Source organism: Archocentrus centrarchus, chromosome 13 (assembly GCF_007364275.1).
Source record: "Archocentrus centrarchus isolate MPI-CPG fArcCen1 chromosome 13, fArcCen1, whole genome shotgun sequence".
In the NCBI taxonomy this organism is placed as follows: Eukaryota; Metazoa; Chordata; class Actinopteri; order Cichliformes; family Cichlidae; genus Archocentrus; species Archocentrus centrarchus.
Window position 1 is genome coordinate 21,413,048 of NC_044358.1, and position 22,772 is coordinate 21,435,819.

Here is a 22,772-nt window from a genome sequence, read left to right on the forward strand (position 1 = left end):
TCACTGATCCCAGTGGTGTTTAATAATGTAAATCCCAGCTGCATTCTTGCAGCTGCATTATTGCTGTGCTAAATAAGCAACTTTACCATCTACAACGCAAAATACACACTGTGCTCGCTGTTTTGAATCTTTTATGTTATATAGGCTGTGCACTTGATGCATTCAGACGCATTGGACGTGCACACCTTCCTGTCATAGCCACAGCCGACCACAGGGCGGAGCCTCCGCTGTTGAAACGTCCCTATTCCTGAGTAGGCGGGGCTTCGGATTCGTCGAGAAAAAAATGTCAACATGCCGCAGACTTCCACAGAAACAGAAACTGAGGCGGGAATGAGGGACGGGCAGCAAAGAAAGGAAGCAACTCGGGCGTCTGATAACGTCGTCTCTTTAATATCTCAGTTCGCAGATGATAATTTAACACTTGTGCGGGTAGGAGTCTCCTTTGTTTGAGAGCTGTGATGCACAGGCGACATGGTTACTTCACTGTCACCCTGCATGCACATTTAATCTTTCACATGGTGGTAGCCTATATGTTGAAAGAAAGAACTGTAGCCTTCTGCTTAACCCTTCATGGCACTGACCAGATGCCCTTTCTTTTTCCTTTTGTCCCAAGCGGACTTTAATGCTCATGCGCATCACTGTAAATTGTCTCTTTCATTGTCAGCGTCCAGCATCTCAGCTGGCTTGGTGGTATCACTCTCGTCCTGTCATCTATATAGCTTACCCTTTAATATTATCTTCTTTCTCCCAGAATATAAGCACTGGACTGGCCATTGCTGGTGTAATCGTCATAGCAAGGAGTATCAAACTGGTAAGGGAGAAAGACCCTTAAATATTGATTCAGTTCCACATTCATCCTGCTGCTGGGTGCAATCTCCGTTCTCACTGCACATTGCACTATTACACAGGGTATTACTGTCTTTTTACAAAAGAAAAGTTTTACAAGAGCGAGTCGTTAAACTATGCAGCTCAGTTGTCTTGTTCCGTGTCTCTAGATCACAAAATTTCAAGCTGCACGTGAGATCCCCGCTCGCTTTATTGAGAAGAACGTCAGCCTTCGTGGGAAAGTTCATTCTGTCACAGAGAAAGGCCTTGAAGTGGAGCATGTCCCCATTTATCTGCCTGTTATCTCTCCATTACTTTCAAAGTATAAGGGTAATATGGCAGACATCATGAAAGCATGTGCACAATCACACAAGAAGTATACAGTCTATACTGAACCAGTGACTTATGGCTTAGCAACGCGATTGTTGTATCTTTTTGCATCATAATATAATTGTAACACTTTCTACTTTGCGCAGTCAGACAAATTTTATCATCTTGTCATGACTGAAAGTGGCAGGTAAGCCTGTTAGCTGCTATATCAAGCCATAGTACTCACTGAGCAATAAAATCATGACGCTTTATATATAGAGTGCAGCATCAGCTGCTTCAGTATGAAGGACACAGATCACACGTTTGTCCCACCTGACTCAACATTTCAAAGTTGATCTGCGATTTAGTATTGTGACAATTTACTGATACATCTTAGATGGTTTGCTCTTTACAATATGTAAAAATTGTAATGTACTGAAAGCTGACATCAAATTTATGGCCAAGTTATTAATCTTTTCATTCAGGTTTTTGCAGACTTCAATTTGATTTTGCATTATCTAACAAGTTTATTTTCTTAATTGTTAAATGAAAAATGCAGCATTTCAGTATTGATGCCAATGAGCTGTTATATCATACTCACACTATAAAAAACATGAATTATAACCAAGTTCAGGTCTTGCTTATAATTCATATCCTAAACAGTTTACAGAATTTCACTGTGGCCACAAAAAGAATTTACATAAAATGTAATAGTAAATGCTTCATCTTTGTTTTCTTCAGGTGTGTCCACGTCTCCATTGCTGGTGCATCTTGCAGGAGTGGAGCTGACACCAGAGGGAAGGCTATGGCTGCAGGAGAACGTGGCTCCTTCCCAAATGGTGTGGCTGAAACTTATTAGCCGAGAGGGCGACATGTTACACTGTTTTGTGTCTCAAAGCAGGGTGAGCTGTCTCTGACAAGCATTATGTAAAAAAGTGAATAATTAATGATAAGTTATAAAGTTATATTTCCTTGTCTTCTCTCATCTCTCCAGAAGGGGTCATTAAGGAGCTACTGTATGAACGAAGAAGTCCTCGGGCTGGGACTTGCTCGCACTGCCCCCGTCCCTGGTGTCCTCTCTAACTCTCGCCTCTTCTGGCGTCTCCACAAACAACTGCACAGGGCAGAGGTGAAAGCTGAGAAGAAGGGTTGGGGTCTGTGGAAGGAGGACAGCCTGTGGGAGAGAACTTCCAAAGCTATCAGCAACAATGCTTTATTCAGCCTAATGAAGAGGATCTTTAAAAGGACTTGATGGACCAAGTGAGCATTTAATCCAAGTCAGAATCCAAAAAACAGTTTGTTAGTAGTATGGCCAAAAATACGATATTTCACATTCATTTTATTGTGCACTTAGGATATTTTGGATGGATGGATTACCTGAACAGGGCATTAGATTTGCTTTCAATTTTCTGACACTTAAAAAAAAAACAAGAATTACATTTTAACACCAAATCTTCATGACACACATTTTGTAAATGTTTACAGCTGGTTTTTACTGTTTCTCTGTCAGAAAAAGCTTGAAATAATTACAGACGTTGAAAGCTCAGTCTTCAATCCCGAATCCCTGAGCTTTCATTACCAATTAAACCAGAGCTAGACACGGCCTCATCTGTTGGTGTGTGTGTGTGTGTGTGGGGGAAACCCCACTAAACTAAAGACGGGGGTGGGGTATTTAATAGTGTTCAAAATGAAGAGGGGGTCCACTTGTCCACAGTTGCTATAGAAACACCAAATGTGAAATACAAAGCAAACCAAAGGCTAAACTCTATATTGGGGGCCCTCAAACCCCATGGGAGCCTTATATATATATATATATATATATATATATATATATATATATATATATATGTGTGTAGTGTGTGTGTGTGGCGGGGGGGGGGGCTTTTAAGTACCAATAAAGAGGGCCCTTTTAGTTGTAATGTGACCAGTGCATTTAAGCATGAAGCACAGTGGGAAATGGAGATCAAATAGGTTTGATTTCAGAGCGCTTCATGGAGTTATTGCATAAATGAATGAAAAATCTCATGAGTGATATTTATTTGCAAATGTTATTCTCATCAGCATACATCAGCACCTGCACCAAAACAAATTTCCTGTTGAGGATTGTTCTCCTGTTATTGCTTTTCATTGCCAACATTACACCTTGTGTCTGTTACTCATACTTCATCCAAGTAAGGCAGACGAGGAGGAGGAGGTCCTGCAAATGAGGCCAGCCAGTGATGTGTCCTGTGGGGTGTGGGGTGAGGGGGTCTCCGTGTAGTGAGAGGTGAAGCAGTCAATCCAGTGGGCACAAGGAGATTAGTGCGGAGGAGGAGGAGGGTCACAGGGGTAGAAGGGGATTTTGGGTTTGAGCACAAAGGCAGAAGAGGAGGAGTCACAGTAGTAGGGAAAGGGAGTGGGGTGGGGGGATGGGGGGGGGGGGAATGATGAATCAGATCTCTCTTTTGTTGTGCAAATGTTACTAGCGACTGTTGCTGCCAAAGAGGCTTGTGATTGGTGGGCTGGTTTAAATTGTAAGGTGCATTTCAGGCTGATGGCTGTTGCTGCCAGACTTTGAACTGTCACTGAGGGCGGAGTGGGAGGGAAACCACGGCTGTGACAGACAGCAGGAGGAGGGCAAAAAAGCAAGTGATCACAGAGAGTTTGTGCCATTTAATCAGGAGGTTTAAATGTTTTAGTTAGCTGCTGGTGTAACTTCCACTTGTATCTCAGTTAACTGATGGTAATTTTATATTTTTAGAGGTAGGAGGGACTCATTGCCATATAGTAAACAGTTAATTAGTTTAATTTGTCCAAATATAATCTTGATTTAGGGCTATTTGTTTCTTCACCATCTTTGTATACACTACCATAAGCACTGATGACAATTCAAATTGTAACACAAAAATTAACAGTGTCCAGTTTAGTATAGTTAACATTTAGCACAGTTAAAGAAAAGTAGATTTGGATATGTCAGAGTGGAGAAAGCATTATTAAAGATGTCAGCTTATGGAGGTTAATGCCAGGGTCTTTAAATGTTTGATTCAGAAGTATTTAAAAAGTCTGTTTTGTCTTTTTTGGTTTTTAATTTAAACAGAAACCTGAATGAATTATGAAACACAGTCCACTCCGAAATCCACTCCAGGCTTTCCCCAGTTCACTAGTCCCACACCAGTAGTAGTTATTGAAAAGGCACCATGCTTGATCTGGTGGTGGGTTCTTACCCACACAGTGAAGTTGTTGGAGCGTTCTCTGCCTGAAACCAAACCACTGGGACTATAACAGATTTACATTAGTGCCTAATGCTATGGAAGCCCAGAGCCTGAAGGACTGCTGTATTACTACCAATGAAAGTGACAAGATTTGGTGAAGGAGGACAACTTTTAACCTCAAAATCTGAAACTGAACTAATAGACGTAAGTAAGCTGGTGCATGATGGCATAGCACTTTTTTTTTCTTTGTTTCTTAAAAAAAATACAGCTAGACATAAAATAATTAGGTGCGTTTTACTAACTTTCACTTAAACATTTTACTAACTAACTTAACAATCTGCACTCAGTCAGCTGTCACTTTAAATTTGCTGTTGTTAGGACATTGTATGCAGTATCCAAGCAGCTGTGCACCTGTTAAACCTGTGTGCCTACCTGGACACAAACTCTATAAAACCAAAACTCAAGACATTTTGATCCTTATCTTTATTGTCCTTCTCCAGGTAAGAGGGTCAGGCTACAAACATGTCTCGGATCATTTTGACCACAACAGACTGCATGGTCTCATGTGATCATTCATATATTTCTTTCATGTTATTTGGCTTTCTTGCTGACACAATTAGTAATTAATCAGTGTAACTGATGAAACATTTCTGTGACATTCAGATTCAGCCGCTTTTGGTGCTCTTTGCCATGTGAGCTTTAACAGCACAGATTTGCAGCAGGGCAGCATAACAAAGGCCTTTATTACACTCAGCCGGTAGCCATCGCAGAGAGAAAGAGGTGGGGCACTCCCCTATCCCAGAGCACAGTCCTTGGGGATTTTTGATTTGATTTGAGTGGGTTGTTGTGAGTGGTTGGCCCTGTGTGAAAGACAAAGAGATTTAAAGAGACAGGGAGCTAATGTGACACTGAAATGCACCCAAAAACACAAAGTAACTCTCTATCTCTGGTGCTCCTGCCTCATAAACTTTACAGAACGCTGTCAGCTTGTAATACAAGGAGTGTCTTTGTATGCTCATTGGGCGAAGCATGCACAGACGGGTGACAAATTAAAGGAAAACCGTGGACCTCTACAGTGAGGGTGTCCAGGTGTAGGGAACATTTTGATGGTAAGGTCTGGGTTTCTTTACCCAGTGCAGACACCTTTTTTCATGATTGTCGTTGTATCTTCCATGATGACAATGGCTCATCCACAACACACAAGGTGTCACTGAATTACCATTGGGAATGATGGTTGTCATATGCCATGGCCTTTGGACACCTGTTGGAGATTTTGGTTCATGAGGTTAGACTGAGCTCTTCAACACTGAGGAAATATCTTTTGGAAAAATGGTAATCCATCATTCCCAAAGACTTCTTATAGAATCAGTGGCAGGGCACATTGAAGCTGCTGGCAACCCAATATGAAGACACTGTATGCTGTTTTTAATCTTTAATTTGTCTACACACTATAAACACACTGTGTATGAACCTAAAGTCCAAAGTATTTTTTCATGTGCAGTTCAGCCCTGTTAATTTAGTTTTCTATTGGATGAGTCAGCTGCTTGTTTCACCTTCTGTCATAATAAATGCACACTGGTAACAACTGTACCACTTTGCAGCTATTCCATCATACACCCACACACACTGTGAAAGCTGCGTGTGTGTGTGTGTGTGTGTGCGCGCGTGTGTGAAGGAATGCATCAGCCGTAAAGTGACTCCCTATGTTGTGTGAGCTGAAGTATTGTGAACAGTGTATCAACTTGCTGGTGCTGGGTTGTAGGAGTGGAAACACGATACTTTGTGGGTGCTGGGATCACTCATGATCATGAATAATTCAAATTTCTTAGTGGAAAGGAAAGGAGGAGGCAATAAAGTGAATAGTTGAGGACTGAACTGATCACACTTTCTTGAATATACATTTTGAGGGTAACTTTGTGGATATAACTTTCTAACAACTTTCAGTAAATTAAACTGTAAAATGAACAGCTGCCACTTGCGTAAACACACTCTCTCCTTATACCAGTTACTGAAATGGGAAATTGTCTATGGCATCTCTCTTATCAATGAGAACACAAAGCAGAGCATGCAGACAGTACTTTTATAGCACCTTTTTTACTCAAATTGAGCATTCAAAGGACTTCCAGAGTACTTCCTACTACAAATTACATTCACCTATTTACACACACATTCATATAGAACTTTTATCTATGCCTATCCTTGCTCTAAATTAAAAGCTAAGGTACAGAGAATGAAAAAACAAACAAACAAATACAGTCTTTTCTGAGGACAGCAGAACAGTTCGAGTGCTCCTTGCCATTGTGCTCCAGGTCTCTGGTACTCCACTGAAGGGATGGAATCTGGTCTTAACACATCAGTCCAGAATGTCCCACAGATGTTCCATTGGGTGTAAATTCTTTGACTGTGAAGGCTACATATTATTTTGATCAATTTGATACTCATCAAACCATTCAGTGACCCCTTATTCTAGAAATGTTTAATCTTAGGTTAAAAATGATCACTTAGAACAACTTTGTATTGCAAAAGACCTTCACTCTGAGTAGACTAAAGCCAAGGCAGCAAAATAGTCCCCCTGCAGCCCAACAGAGCCAATGGATTCCCTCACTGTAGGGGTGAAGAGCTCAGGCATTTCTTTTAATTTGTCACCTGTCTGCAGTTGCACTTCTTGTACTGCCCTCTCTGTAACACAACACTGACCCCTCTGTAACCTAAAGGTTCACCCTGTATCTTTATCAGGTCAAAGCTCTGTGAAACAGCTCTGACTGGGCAATTTAGATGTTACAACTTCCTTGTCTTTCCTCTGAGTCTGGTTAAACTATCACATAGTTGTTTGTAGTACTTAAACAACGAGTTAACTTGTCAGCCAACTGGACCACACAGTTGTATGCACAAACACAAACAGCCAAATCAGAAACACATAAAACTTAAACCTGTTTTAAAAACAATTGTCCAGTTTGTAACAATGTATTAAACAATGTATTACAAACTACAATAATTTATAAGTCTTCAAATGTCAAATCTTAGACTTTTGATCCTATGCTTTCAGTACAGATTATTCTAAAATATCGTTGAGTCAGTAAGTCACTCAGTCTCTTCTATGAAACCATCTGTCTAGCCATCAGCATACCAAGACTGTTTACTCTATTCTGATAACTGCTCAACAAGCAATTGCAAGGTACTCATTGACTCAGTAGACCATGGAGGGTTTACAAGCAGTGTGCCATTAGGATCCCTTTCATTCCCAACAGAGTTACAGTCAAGGTGGATGTTTAGAGAGTGACACAGTCGACTCGGATATGAGCAGAACACCTCTGTTTCTGTTAATGTAGTCAGTTTTATTGTGTGTACCAACAGATTTTAGGATATTATGAGGTAGAGTAAAGCAATCTGACAAACTATGTACTCTGTGTCAGTGCAGATTTATTAACTCTAAACATGACTGGTAGACTTCCAGCATTTATGACAGCTGGCCTTATAAGATAAAACAGAACAATCATTGTACATCTCATTATTCATGTCTGAGCAGCGCACTCTTTGTCATGTGTCAATATGGCGTAACAGATGCTGCTCTCTTTGTGTCTCAGTCATGAGAGGGACATTGTTTAACACACTAATATATGGGCAGATATTTACATCATGTTTCCAGTGTGTACTTTGACCTTTTTTTTAAAATATCAGGCCCCAAAACCATTTAGTTGTAATTCTAGGCCTGTACAGCTTTTTATTAGCACTGCTCATGTATAGCATGTTTTTAATTGAAGTTACTATGTTTCAATCAAAGGTGCCTTTTTTATTTGTTTGCTTTTTAGAATTTAAAGGAGCATTTGGACACAGAAATGCCCAAAAACAGAATTTATTGAAACACATGGAAAATATGTGGAAATACAGTATATAAGGTATACAGGAATAGTTCTCCAGGTCTCTTGAAGGACATTCAAAGCTCTTCTTTGGATCTTGGCTGCCTTTTGTTCTGTTCTCTGTCAAGATGATCCCACACTTCTTCAATAATTTTGAGGTCCAGACTCTGGGGAGGCCAATCCATGACTGATAGTGCTCCATTGTGTGTTCTTCTATCCAGGTATCATTTTGCTGCATTGGCAGTGTGGAAAAATGAAGCCATTTCCAATCAGATACTTTCCATATGGTATTGCATGGTAGATCAAAATTGGATGGATTTCTCTGTGTTCAAAAATCCGTCAATTTTGATAAGATCCCCAAAACCACTGGTTGAAATGCAGCCCCAAACCATGATACAGTCTCCACTGTGTCTTACAGATGTACATAATACATTTGTATATTAACAAAAAATGTCAAGTTTAGATTAATCACTCCATCAGACCTGTTGCCACTAATGTTCAGTCCAGTTCTTGTGTAATTTGGCATACCTCAGCCTTTTCTCCCTGTTTCTTTTCCTTGAGAATGGCAGCCACTAACAACATTTCTGATGAGGGTTCAGTGAACACTAGATGGATCAACTGAAGGGTCAGATGCATCTCTCAGGTCCTGTGTCATGTCTTTGCTGTGTTTTCCTACTGTTTCTTAAGGACATGACTTTCAGATATACAGGGGTTGGACAATGAAACTGAAACACCTGGTTTTAGACCACAATAATTTATTAGTATGGTGTAGGGCCTCCTTTTGCGGCCAATACACCGTCAATTCATCTTGGGAATGACATATACAAGTCCTGCACAGTGGTCAGAGGGATTTTAAGCCATTCTTCTTGCGGGATAGTGGCCAGGTCACGACGTGATGCTGGTGGACGAAAACGTTTCCTGACTCGCTCCTCCAAAACACCCCAAAGTGGCTCAATAATATTTAGATCTGGTGACTGTGCAGGCCATGGGAGATGTTCAACTTCACTTTCATGTTCATCAAACCAATCTTTCACCAGTCTTGCTGTGTGTATTGGTGCATTGTCATCCCGATACATGGCACCGTCTTCAGGATACAATGTTTGAACCACTGGATGCACATGGTCCTCCAGAATGGTTTGGTAGTCCTTGGCAGTGAATGCGCCCATCTAGCACAAGTATTGGGCCAAAGGAATGCCATGATATGGCAGCCCAAACCATCACTGATCCACCCCCATGCTTCACTCTGGGCATGCAACAGTCTGAGTGGTACGCTTCTTTGGGGCTTCTCCACACCGTAACTCTCTCGGATGTGGGGAAAACAGTAAAGGTGGACTCATCAGAGAACAGTACATGTTTCACATTGTCCACAACCCAAGATTTGCGCTCCTTGCACCATTGAAACCGACGTTTGGCATTGGCACGAGTGACCAAAGGTTTGGCTATAGCAGCCCGGCCTATATTGACCCTGTGGAGCTCCCAACGGACAGTTTTGGTGGAAACAGGAGAGTTGAGGTGCACATTTAATTCTGCCGTGATTTGGGCAGCTGTGGTTTTATGTTTTTTGGATACAATCCAGGTTAGCACCCGAATATCCCTTTCAGACAGCTTCCTTTTGCGTCCACAGTTAATCCTGTTGGATGTGGTTCGTCCTTCTTGGTGGTATGCTGACATTACCCTGGATACTGTGGCTCTTGATACCTCACAAAGACTTGCTGTCTTGGTCACAGATGCGCCAGCAAGATGTGCACCAACAATTTGTCCTCTTTTGAACTCTGGTATGTCACCCATAATGTGCATTGCAATATTTTGAGCAAAACTGTGCTCTTACCCTGCTAATTGGACCTTCACACTCTGCTCTTACTGGTGCAATGTGCAATTAATGAAGATTGGCCACCAGGCTGGTCCAATTTAGCCATGAAACCTCCCACACTAAAATGACGTTTCAGTTTCATTGTCCAACCCCTGTAGATGCTCAGCGTGCTAAATTATGCCAAGTTTCTGGCTAATAGCTCTTTGGGAATCATCTCGTTGGTGCAAAAATGTCAAACTGTGTTATCTTTGGCATTTGACATAGATTCAACTAAAGAAAGGGGGAACAAATTATATATTTTGTGACAGGCTGTTAGTAATAAAAAGCTTAAAGATACAATTTAAAATTGGTTCTTTGCTAAGTTGTCTGTTATATGTAGACACAACACTGGTTCATCCCTTGAGTTAGGTGCCCTTTTTATGCTTGAATGTTTCATAGGTCAGTATTAAGCAGCTTAACAAAACTAAACTAAAAACAAAATCCTCTGGAAATGGTCAGGTACAAGGACTGGACTGAAAATGAGTGAAAAAGCAGTCAATGTCCAAAGAAAACCTTTTTAGAAAGGTGCTGTTTACACGAGACCGTTTTCATTTTAAACGGCGTCGTTTTGATGCGTTTCGGCCTTGCATTTACACGACAACGGTGTCGTTTTGATGTGTTTCGCCCGTCTGTTTACACGACGACAGAGTGAAAACGATGTGTTTCAGAAACGGGGTCCAGAGTGGAGTGTTTCAGAAACGCACCGGCTTGCGTTCTCGTGTAAACACTTGAAACCGGGGTGATTTGAAAACGCTCGACTCGCACATGCGCACTATGGTTGCGACGGCCACAGTTTTTCGCGCACGCGCAAATTGATGAACAGTACTCGCGGATTCACGAGTGCTTCTTATGCTTTTCTTGTGTTTTTACCGTTTTGTAATTCAGCATTGTGTGCACCAGCGATCCAACCTCATCGTCAGTCCACACAAAACCTCTCACATTGGCCGTTTTGTAAGTAATGAACAATTTGCCGCACTTCCTACTGTGTCACTCCACACATGCGCGTCTTGCATAAACAAACTTTGCAAAGAGAAAACCAACGCCAACTTGTGGCCTGGCATGGGAACTACATCGTTTTCATCATTTCACGTCATCGTGTAAACGTGGATCGTTTCTGAAACGCCATCGTGTAAATGAAAGGCTGAAACGCATCAAAACGACGCCGTTTCCAGTGAAAACGGCTTCGTGTAAACGGCACCAAAGACTAGAGAACTGTTGCTGCAGACCACTTTAAAAATTCCAATAAAGTTTGGCTCATTGGAAGCAAAATATAAAGAAATTAGGGGTGGCTCAAAACCTTTGCACAATAATGAATACTGACTTGAATAGGCAAACACATGTAAATTGGATGAATTTCTTGCTCCCTTATGTAGCAGCTAGCTGGCTGATGTTAGCTTGCTTCCTGCCTAACTCGGCTGCTGGCACAACACTCATTTTTGTTTTTGTCCACATGCTGAGTTTGTGTTCGAGTCTGTGTTGTGCTGAGAGCAAGTCATTTGTTGTGCTAGTGAAGTGTTTCCAAGCAGACATTAACAAGTGCTGACACTGTAGGGCACCGAAAGAGAGGCACTGAAGCACTGTGGAGGATGCATATGCACATCCCTTTCACAGAAAATCCATTGTGTGTCCTTTACACAAACATCAGTCTGATGCAAACAACAATGAAACTCAGGGAAGAGCTCATTTTCTAAGCTATATTACAATCCATTCTCACACTGGCAATAAAATAAGCATTCAGCTCTTGAAAACTGCTTCACATTCTCACATAAAAATCTTTTGGTTGGAGTATGGTGAACTCTCAGAGCGCTTGTCTCATAATGGTGTGGGCCTGCTGTTTTGTTATAATTTCAACAAACGCATTGCTCCACGTCCTGAATATGTGACCGTTTGCATTGTTCCTGATCAGTTATCACCAAATAGAAAGTCTACAGCAAAACCCAGTCAACCTGTCGCTGTATCCAAACACATAAACTGCTACAGGATACTTTAAAACCCCAAATTCAGAGTATTATCAGACAAGGTGTTGACAAGTTCTTAGCAGATTATCTAAACCACTTCAACTGGTGGTAAAACTAAAAGTGAATGGTTATGCAGTGACTATACTCTATCATTAGAGGACTTGTTAGAGTTTACCTGGGAGGTTTAACTATGATTACAACTCAATAAGGTGTATAGAAGCATTAAATCTGACCCAAACGTTTACTTTTTTACTTTTTTTTTTTTTTTTTTTTAAAAAGCCCTGCATGCCCTCCACAAACAGAGGCTACAACATGCTACAGGTAACCTCTGCATTAGCACCATATAAATGTCTACATAAAACAGTGATGTATTTGTAGTTGATAAGTGGAAGTACTGAAATGCTGCATTCACATATTTTAGATTATGTTACTCCACTACGATTTAAATATCTACTACAACAAAGCTTTTCACTTGCGGACATCTTTGACCTACTTCCTGTCAGGACCTGAAATAGAGTAGCTCTGGCAGTCTGGCAGTGAAATATCTATTTTTAAGCTGCTCTCTACCAGTCAGGAGCCCATTAGAAAAGAAAGAATGGATTGTATTCCCCTGAGATTTTTGCATTCTATGGATAAGAAGGGTACTACAGTTACATGTAGTCATAAAAGTCATTTTACTAACTTTCAAGATGTGAGTATGACCGTAATCCCACATACACTAACACATGGGCATACACACACGCACACACAGATGAAAAATCACTCATGCTTAGCGTGACTTAGAGCAAAGACTGCAAATGCTGTAATTTTCAGGTAACATCTTGCTTGTTTAGTACAAAAAAGTTTTTATTGGCTTCCTGGAAAACATCCAATGACAGCAAGTCTTCCTATACTCAGCCAAGCAGTAGACCACCACACAGTTGTTTTCACCAATTGAAAGGTAATTTACTTACTAATTAGTGAACTCTTCAGGTGCTGCAGTATGGATTTTTTATCTTATGACAGAGCCAGTCTGCTATCCTACTTCCTCTTGTTTTCAGTGTGCTAAGCCAAGCTATTGAGCAGCTAACTGTGTAGCTTTATATTTAATAAAAACATCTAAGAATTCTATCAGTCTTCTCATCTACAGAATCTCCTGGTAAGAAAGTGCCTTTTTTTTCTTCTAAATTGTGTTGTTTTCTCCAAACTGACAAGACTGTTTCTTCCAGCTTTGTGGTTCTGTCACAGAAGCACCACTTACTAAAAGAACTGTCAGTTCAGATGGTCATTGCATTGTTGATGTCATTTTGCTGTGCGTCTTTGCACAGCATTTATAACGTCTGCTGACTTGTATGTGCAAGCATGGTGAGTTCTTGCCATGTGATTTGTCTTTTTTTATAATCTATCTGCATCGCAACCTGACATCCCATAAAAGCTGTGCAAACAATATCCCCCGTCATCTACCGCTGCTGCTCAACTCCTGTCTCTAATTTGGACTCTGTTATGAAAACAAACAGATTTTAGGAACATTATTCTATAATTAAACAGTAAGCCTCAAGGGGCCGTGCTCTACAGTCAATTGAAAGCCCCTAAGAGACTTTGCAGGCATAAGGTGGAGCAGAGCTGAAGAAAAGCCTCAGATTTTTGTGCTTTTGACATGAAGGCAACACAAAAGTTGTCTCATCTCCTTTAATTAAAAGCTTTTTTGCTGAGTAGGAATAATGACACAAATTCAAAGCTGTATTCCTCCAACCACCAGTGCACTAGGCTGCACTGATTAGCTGAAATATGCGCTATCAAAGCCCCCTTAACTCTTTTCTGTTCCTTTATTGTTCTTCTTTAAACACTTTCCCCACTGTTTTTCTCCCTTATACCCTGAAGTAAAAGGGGAATATTTGGGTTTTCATATGTTTTGTGTTTGAGTCAGTTCTTTCTATTATATAATTTTATTTTTTTCTTTTAAATATCTTGTAAAGTTAACTCCCTGCAGCAGCAGTCACCAGTGTACACATAATCAACAATTATAAAGTCTTAGTATTCATTGAAATTATTCCAGCTGTCTGCAAAAAGAAGAGCTAAAAAAAATTAATAAAATAAAAACATAGAAAAATAAAAAACCTTTTGTGTCACGAAACTGCTCCACTGACATGAAAATGCATTGACATTACTGGATTAAGCACGCCCTGACTTGAATGACATGGGTCTCATATTAACAGGACACATGAGTCTCAGTCCATGTGGTCTATGATAAACATTCACATTACAGGCCTGTTATAAAGCGAGGTGGTTGCAGGGTCACAGGAAAGTACTTTCACCTTCAAGAGACTTGACCCTTGAGCTCTGTGTGTTTCAACAGTCACCTCTACTCAGGTCAGCCGGAACCAGATGCCAATAACTGTTTCAGAGGCTCCAAGCCTCTCCAGAACTACACATCTTTGGGTGGTATGTGTTTGTAGTAGGACGCAATAAATCAGAGAAAGACAGATGAGCAACAGGTGGGAAATCACTAAGAGCTGGCATGGAAGCGGTAGGAATGAAAGGTAATCTGGAGGAAGTAATGGAAAATTTGGTCTCCTGGAATAATGGTGAGGAGAAACGGAAAGAAGATAAATGGGAACACATGTTGAGAAGTTGAGGGAAAAATTCAAAGGGGACAAAAAGCTGGATGAAGAGAACTGGCCAGAGAAAATGAGACCTGGTTGGTGAATGCAGAGCGGGAGAGACAGCAGGGAGTGTGGTTCGTGTCTAAATAGCAACAGTTGAAAATTTTTATTCATTTCCATTTTTGATTGAATCTGGAGAGGTAGAAAAGGACTACTGAGCTAACTCTGAAATATTTTTTCATGTTGACTTTTACAATTATTGTAATAACATCTTGTGTCCAGATAGAAAATGTTTATTCTTAAAATCTTCAGTAAGCCTTATTTTTAACCCAAATCTTTTGCTGTTTGGAGATTTGTGATTTGGCTCACAGCTCAAGACATGCAATGGATTCATTTTTTTATATTAAATATATCATTGCATTACTTTTAACATTTATCCAAATTTCTGCAAAACTGTTTAGACAGCATAATCCAATTGTCCTTTCCCTCATAGGTCATCCAGTTGTTCGTCTTCTTCCTGTGGCCATGAGCTCCTGGGTGGTGAACAGGAAAGGAGAGCCACAGTATCGACGGCACTTCCTGGCAGACAATAGCATCTTTCATGGTAAATATCAAACCCACACACAATAAGAATATTATAATACACAGACTATGATTTTGACCACATTCTTTCTGATACCTGCATGTATTGAGAATGGACACTAGAGGGAGATGCATTGCCAAAGAAACTGCATAAGTAATATAACTAACCTGTTTCTGACATTTCCATCACCTAGTAAGTACAAGGTAATGTGTGTATGACACTGTTACCAAGTATGGTACTAAAATATAAATAAAAATAGAAGGCAATGATTTGCAAACCATTTAATTATACATGTAACTTAAATCACCACAAAGACAACATATCAAATGTTGAAACTGAGACATTGTGGTTGCTGTTGTTAAAAAAAAAAGCAACATATTTGGGAATTTCATCATCTGCTGTACACAGTATTATTAAAAGAAGAGTCTGTTCAGGGAACAATGTGGAAAAGCTGTTAAATTGCTGTAATGTTTGAGTGCTCAGGTGATGGCAATTCTACCGTGGAAATCAATGCATGGACTTAGGAACACTTCAGGAAAATATTGTCATTTATAATCTAAGTCAATTAATTTCTCCAAAATTAAAACTGCCAGCCAAAGAATACTTTACATGTGCAACATCAAGAAGTGAAAAACTGTTCTGTTCATTTATGGTTTGAAATTATTTTTGGAAATCACAGAGGCTGCATCCTCCAGGCTAAAGTGAAGGAAAAAAACATCCAGATTGTTATTAGCTAACAGCTCAAGTGTCAGCTTGATGGGATGAGCTTCCATTGGTGCATGTAGCATGGGTACCCTTCATCTGTGAAAGTACCATCAATATTGAATTATATAGACAGGTTTGGGAGCAATATATGCTGCATTCCAGTCAATGTCTTTTAGGCCTTGCTTATTTTTAAGCCTAGTCTATATCAAACTATATTATGCAAATAACAGCATGGCTTTGTAGTAAAAGAGGGCAGGTGCTTAATTGACCAGTTAAGACCTGTCACCCACTGATACAAAACATGCCCCTGCCCTGTCATCATATTCAAAATATGCACAAATAAAAAAAAAGAAGATATTTCTCAACCAACTTTTGAGATATTACATTAGTACTATTTTCAAATAAATGGGGTTGAAATGATTTGCTCATCACCGCATTTTCCAATTTCTTTGGAAATGCCATATTTTTCTTTTCGTTAATGTATGCACATATCATCCGTATCACTTAGAGGCTTTACTGTTTATGTTAGATAATCTAAATCAGTTTTTCCTTCCAAATGCTCCTTAAGCTGAACTAAATACAGACATGCAGTCGCATCAGTTTGATCTTGATCGCTGCACTGACAGATCTGCCACACAAATCCATGAAAAATCTCTGATGGGTCGGTTTGCCTCTGTGGCTCACACACCTACAGCAGACAAACCATTTAAAGCCTCACCTTGACAAACTGCCTCCCGAATCTCCATCCTACTCCAGGAGACTGTGTGCTACACACTGCCTGTACTTTTTCTTGTCAACGAACTGTAGTAGAAAACAGGGTTGACTGCTTCAGTGCACTTCTGTGGATGATGGATTGACCTGACTGACAGAGAGAGAAAAAGTGTTGGTGTGAAAAAGTGTTTGTGTTTTCCCTTCTTGTTTTCGCTTCTTAAAAATCAGAGCATTATCGTGTTTATGAAATTTGTAAATTATGAAATTTACAATTTCTTTATGATTTATATATATAAATTATTTATTTGAGGATGAAGTTGCCTTTTCTTTTAGATTCCATGGGCTATTAATGTTGTGAAAATGAAACTGCTCTGCTCTAATCTTTTCTTGAGAAGATGCTAATTTGGTAGGATGTAGTTATTATTTTTAAGCTGCTATGTCATTTTCAGAGGTACATAAGGAAGAAAATCACTCAAACTGTATGAACTCTTTGCAATGTCTTTGCCGAAATTCAGATCCTTTTTTTAAAATCTCAGTTTGCATTTTTCCCTTAATGCCCCTGTTTGTCTTTTAGCATCAGAACATATAGTTCTTTTTATCTTCAGTCTGCCTCTTTTCCTTCTTCCAAGCTGTTTGCAGTCTTCTGAATTGTCATAATGGCTAATTTTGGTTTTTGTTTGGTCATGATGCATAAATTAGATGGTGCAAAATGGTTCAGGGTGGGTGCAGAAACTGTCTGTGAGCAGGCAGGTGTGACTGAAGAGAAGTTTATGTTTGAATTAGACTCAACAATTACCTTCTAATACACACGATGCTAATGGAAAACGCATGCAGACACGCGACACTAAACTGAGGGTGACACAGTGGTGTTCAGACATGCGTTTTTGTTCTTTCAGACAGCACTAATCGATTTGGTAACCTCTGCCTCTGGCTCTCAGTGTTTGAACACTGCGCGTCTGTGTGTCTGCTTGGTCATTCCAAAATTGTCTCTCGCAGTCCTAAATGAAATGGCTTTAACGAGGACCAGTGAACGAAACTAATCTATGAGCTTCAGACTGAGTAAACTTTCATTAGGGAAATGACTCTAGGATGATACGCTCCCGGCTGGACACACATAAAAACGCTCACATGCAATTTGAACACCAAAAATTTACCTATTAATTAATGTTTACACGGGACTTGATCTGCCTCTGTCGCTCTCTCCCGGTAATATGTCCTAATGTATTTACTGCATTACCATTATTTCACAAAGCCCGTTTCCCGTTGTGTCTTGGAGAAAGCACAGAGAGAGCCAGGCAGTGTAAAGTGGGTCATAGCGTTGGCATCGCTGCGCAATTGTGCCTTTTTTTTACTAAGGCTAAGAGCAATCACCGACCAAAAAAGAAACGTATAACGAAACAAACAGATGTTGCAGGAGCTCATTTTGGTGGGGAATTTGAATTGTCGGCAAACAGCTGATCCAGACTGTCGGGCAAAACTGATGAAAATGTCCAAATGGCCAACTCGGCTGGCTAAGCCAGCGCGCTGTGCGCTATCATTCACCCTCATTTACTCCACGCCCGTCTTGAGCTCTTGCTTATTAACATCCACTCTGTCAACCCATCGAGCGCATGAGAAATCGGCTTATCGTTTTGCTTCTGTGTTGCGCCTGGTGAGAGGAGAGGATGTGCGCTCACAGACTGTGGATGTGAGCTTTGGTGATTTGTGAATCCACTCTGCAGACAGCTCAGAGAGGCAGGTACTGAGGAGCAGTTCTGGGGCTTGTTTTTGGATTAAAAAAAAAAAAGGTGACACTTCATGATTATGGCACGCTTTTTGTGAACAGTCTAGTCATCATGGAGAAATGGACTAATCGGATACTTTTTGATGGCTTCTTGGCATTTCAAACCGCTGCAACCAGGGAATAAAATGATGCCCGAAGCGCATGGAGGGATTTTGTGAGACCAACAACTTCAGTCCTAAATGGCAGAGCTTGAAGTTTGCAGAAATCTTAGTTTGGAGGGGGGTAAGTGATGATTTTCAATACTTGGACCTTTGGCTATTTGGTGTTTCTGTCTCACAGAGGACAGTGCGGTGCACACATTCCTTCGCGTGCGCACCAGCCTACATTGCAAACAGGCTGGAGCGTAAAATCTCCATTGCGCTTGTTGTTGTGCAGAATTTTCATCACCCACTACAAACACTGGAGAAAGGAATCGAATCACACTGTAATTTGCGCGAGGGATTAATTAGGTAGTGCTTAGGCTAATGTTTATTGGCGATAAAAAACAAAACAATTAATTACAATTTACATTTCTAAACTGCTAAGAGATTTTGTCAGTTTATATGAGAAATCTTGATGAAGAGCAGCAGGGGAGAAGCGGAAAACTGTCCCTGGTGCTGAAAATGCCCCTTTGTAGGTGTCACTAGGGGGCAGAAAACCCCCTTAAATTCTCGATTGGAAAATACTGCCCTCAGTCCATATAGATCTGGATGTGCTACATCCTTTAAGATCCTGCATCTTCTGCACTGTTAACAGAAATCTGACCATCCCTGAGATGTCTACAAGTTCTGTCACTACAATGCCTTGTGAGAACATGTCTGAGAAACTGACACACCACATAGCATTACCACATGCCACAGCTCGTTAATAGAGGTGGACTTTATTGTCGGTGGCATCAACAGAAATAGGATCATCTTGAAAATCAGGCGGGGCACGTTAAGCACCGCACAACGTAGCAGCGCTTTACATCAAGCCTTGATGGCCAAATTGAAGCCCTAACAGTCCCCGGGCTATTAGAGCAACCCTTTTATGATGTCAAAAATATGGAGAATCCTTTGCACTTAAAAAGCAGAATGTGTCAAGCTGTCAGCACCCCCCCCCCCCCCCCACACACACACACACCCCCTGCAGTGCCAGGGTTTGTGTGTTTTTCTTTCTCATGTTGGGGTTTGAGGGAGGGAGGGCTAGCCTTGGACACGAAATCCAGCTCTTTATTCGTTTTGAGCAACTCTTGTGCTTCATGAACAATCCAGCTCTTGTTGTGAGAGAAACAGAACAAAAAATGAAAGGGGGAGAAGGGAATGGAGAAGCATACATAGATACTTATCTCTTCCACATTCTGTACTGATTTTGATGAATCTCAGTGCATCCCTTCTGTCACCCGCGCCTTTTCTTTTCTGTAGCTTCAGGGCTGAAACAGTGAACAGACACCAGGAAGAGGCACACTCACATTCTTTTAGATCTTTCTGCTTTTAAAAGTACCTTCTCTTCTCTTCTCTTCTTCTTCTCTTCTCTTCTCTTCTCTTCTCTTCTCTTCTCTTCTCTTCTCTTCTCTCTCTTCTCTCTCTCTTCTCTTCTCTTCTCTTCTCTTCTCTTCTCTTCTCTTCTCTTCTCTTTCTCTTCTCTTCTCTTCTCTTCTCTTCTCTTCTCTTCTCTTCTCTATCGTTGGAAATGAAATAAAAATTATCTCCAGCCCATCTTAGACAATTTTAAATAGACAATCTTTCAGTAAGATATCACATAGTATGATACTGAAACACAGGTAGTGCTGGAAAAATGTCCCACATCTCTTTTGCTGTCCCGCTGTATTGCTGTTCTCAATGTATCCAATATAACAATAATTAGTTTCATGTTTATTAATGTTCTTTCCTTTTCTTTTCTCCCAAGGGAATTTTTTTTATATGACATAAAATTTCATTGCTGCTGAGTTACTCTATCTGCCTGCTTGGTGACATAGACACTGGCACATCACATCTGGGCTTGCTTTGGACATGTTGGATGAGATTGTATCCCTTCATCCTTTGAACTACCCAGAAGCTTGTTTCACTTGTATTCAAAACTTTGTGGCCTCTCTTGTCTCCCCGAAATGAAGCACAAGGCAAGGCAATCGTAGCTTCTCTCAAATATTTTTTGTGAAGTTGTTGAGATCAGACAGGTTTTTATGGCAGTCTGGCTCTGCCAGAGATACTGCATCTCAATCATCTTGCCTGGCTTTGGGAGGAAGAAAGATGAAGCTTGAACACTGCATGAAGCGCCGACAACAGTGTACAAAATGTACACATAAAAGGTGCACAGACAAACATGCAGGGTTCAGTTCCCTCCTTTGAAGCTGAACTCCTCCACTCAGGGACCCCCTGTATCAGCTTGGGCAAATGCATTATCATGCCGCAGTTGTCGTGTGTTTATTTTTATTCCGGTGTTTCTCCACACTCTGTACCAGAGGGAATGTGGGAACCCATTTGTAGCACTGGCGGCTTGAACATTGCTTTAAGCGCTCTTAATTAGGTGAAGTAAGTGACTGCGACAGAAGAGTGAGTGTGTATTCTTTTATGTTGCTTAAAAGAAGACCTACCAAACGTTTTTACCTCTATCGTAGAAGTTTTGTGTAATGACTTTGTTTGAAAAAGAATTTATATTTGAAAGTATACTCCAGATCCCAGTAGTTAAAACCTTTTGGCATTGTGTTGCTGTCGAATGCAAAGTGTTGAAGCTGTGATAATGTTTAACACTGCAAAATTTTATCCCGACTTCCATTTATCTGTGTCATAAGTTTAAGTTTTTATGTGTGATTTACAATGTATAAGTAGACAGTGAATACATACATACATACAAAAATACACTTCCAGAAATTTAACTGGTCAAAACAAACAATCTGGGGCATTCATCAATTCATGATGGAACTGAAGTCATATTATAATATTAGCTTTCACTAAAAAGCTTAGAGACTCTGGGTTGTTTGCTGAAACTAATGAATCATTGTCCTTTGCTGAATATGATATCCTGCACATGGTGGTCTTTTTTGTGCCAGGTATTTGTGATGGACTCTGGGGCTGGGAACAAGTTGTTTGCATACAGAGTAAATTTTTAAGCTAATTTGAGCTCATGTTGCAAACTTGTGAGACTGTAGTGGAAGAAATGGAAAGTTCTTCAGAAATCTGTCCACAGGCTTTTATATGCAAAGTTTTTTTTTAATTAATTAATTGATTAATTATAATTTTTTTTTAATTTGCTGTACAATCTGTTCCCTTACTGGCAATAAAAAAACCCTTCAAAATCTCGCATGTAGTTCCATCCAATTCAGGGTTGGAGGGGGACTGGAGTCTATCGCAGCACTAATGCAGAGAGACACAGCCATTCATGCATGCACTCGCTTGCACCTATGGTCAATTTAAAATCACCAGTTAGCCTAAGCCCATGTATGTCTTTGGATTGTTGGAGAAAGCTGGAGTATTGAAGAGAAACCATGCAAGCATGAGGAGAACATGCAAACTCCTCACGGAAAAGACACAAATCCGGCTAGTGGATTTGAACCCAGGTTCGTGTTGCTGTGAGGCAATAATGCTAACCAAACTACCACCATGCTGTCCCCACATACAGATCCTTTCAGTTGAATTTGATAGCCTTAATTAATAGAAAAACATAATTATTATTGACTTCACTGCAATTGTCACATTTTGTAAATTCAGTAGATAGGATTGTAACCTTTGGTGGGAGTGGACAGTATGTTTGACACCTCTAATGTAGTTTGTTCACTTTTTGTCCTTAGATGAAGCACTTCTAATTGTTCAAATCAACATGGATATTAACATGGCTAACTGTTCAGTTTTCCTTTGGTTCAGTTTGCTGAAATAGTCCAAGCTGTCACATGAGTACAAAACTAGCCTGTACAGGCAGCACACGGGAGGATATTAGCTCAGAAGTCAATTTGTTATGAATGAGTTTTCAGATTAGGATAATATTTTTATGACTTTTGCTGTCTTTATGCCTTTAACAAGAAAATAATGTACCATAAATCCAACTGAGCTTATAGTGACACTATGGATGCCACCTGCGAATAGTTGGTTCAGACTTGTTTCTACCTGTATCCAAAACTTACATCCACCTTTTTTTCCTTAAAAGATTATTTTATTTTTTGTATCTTTACAAGAAGCAAGAAGTTCTTGTTTCTGAAACTCAACCTAACCTTGACCATACAGATAATATTATTGATGTTATCATGAAACAGTACTATGTAACACTGATAAACAACAGCGGGGGGCAGCAGATCACAAAACAGTCATGTGGCCGCCTTTAGAAGGCAAAAAAATTTTTTGTTCAAGTTTCTTAAAGGAAACTTATTAAGTAAATATCCAACTGTCAGTTTTCTCACACATACACATGTGTGTGTGTATATATATATATATATATATATATATACTATCTTTAATATGAAGATCTATC

At 40.2% G+C, this 22,772-nt stretch overlaps 2 protein-coding genes across 4 annotated transcripts in view; both read left to right on the forward strand.

Annotated features, from left to right (window-relative positions):
* Window positions 1–254: 254 nt before the first annotated feature.
* c18h3orf33 (c18h3orf33 homolog (H. sapiens)) lies at window positions 255–2,921 on the forward strand. The gene is made up of 5 exons (XM_030743731.1): window positions 255–429; window positions 752–811; window positions 996–1,155; window positions 1,876–2,036; window positions 2,129–2,921. The coding sequence occupies exons 1-5, from the start codon at window positions 292–294 to the stop codon at window positions 2,384–2,386; spliced, it is 777 nt and encodes a 258-aa protein (XP_030599591.1). The 5' UTR covers window positions 255–291; the 3' UTR covers window positions 2,387–2,921.
* A 966-nt stretch (window positions 2,922–3,887) lies between these two features.
* Window positions 3,888–22,772, forward strand: part of plch1 (phospholipase C, eta 1) — a 69,315-nt gene continuing 50,430 nt past the window's right edge. Inside the window, exons 1-2 of one of the 3 annotated variants that reach the window (XM_030744450.1) lie at window positions 3,888–4,529; window positions 15,065–15,175. In XM_030744450.1, the coding sequence (XP_030600310.1) occupies window positions 15,097–15,175 (79 nt within the window). In that variant the 5' untranslated portion in view covers window positions 3,888–4,529; window positions 15,065–15,096. The remainder of the gene's footprint in view (window positions 4,530–15,064; window positions 15,176–22,772) is intronic. The other 2 variants (XM_030744448.1, XM_030744449.1) reach the window with 2 other exon arrangements.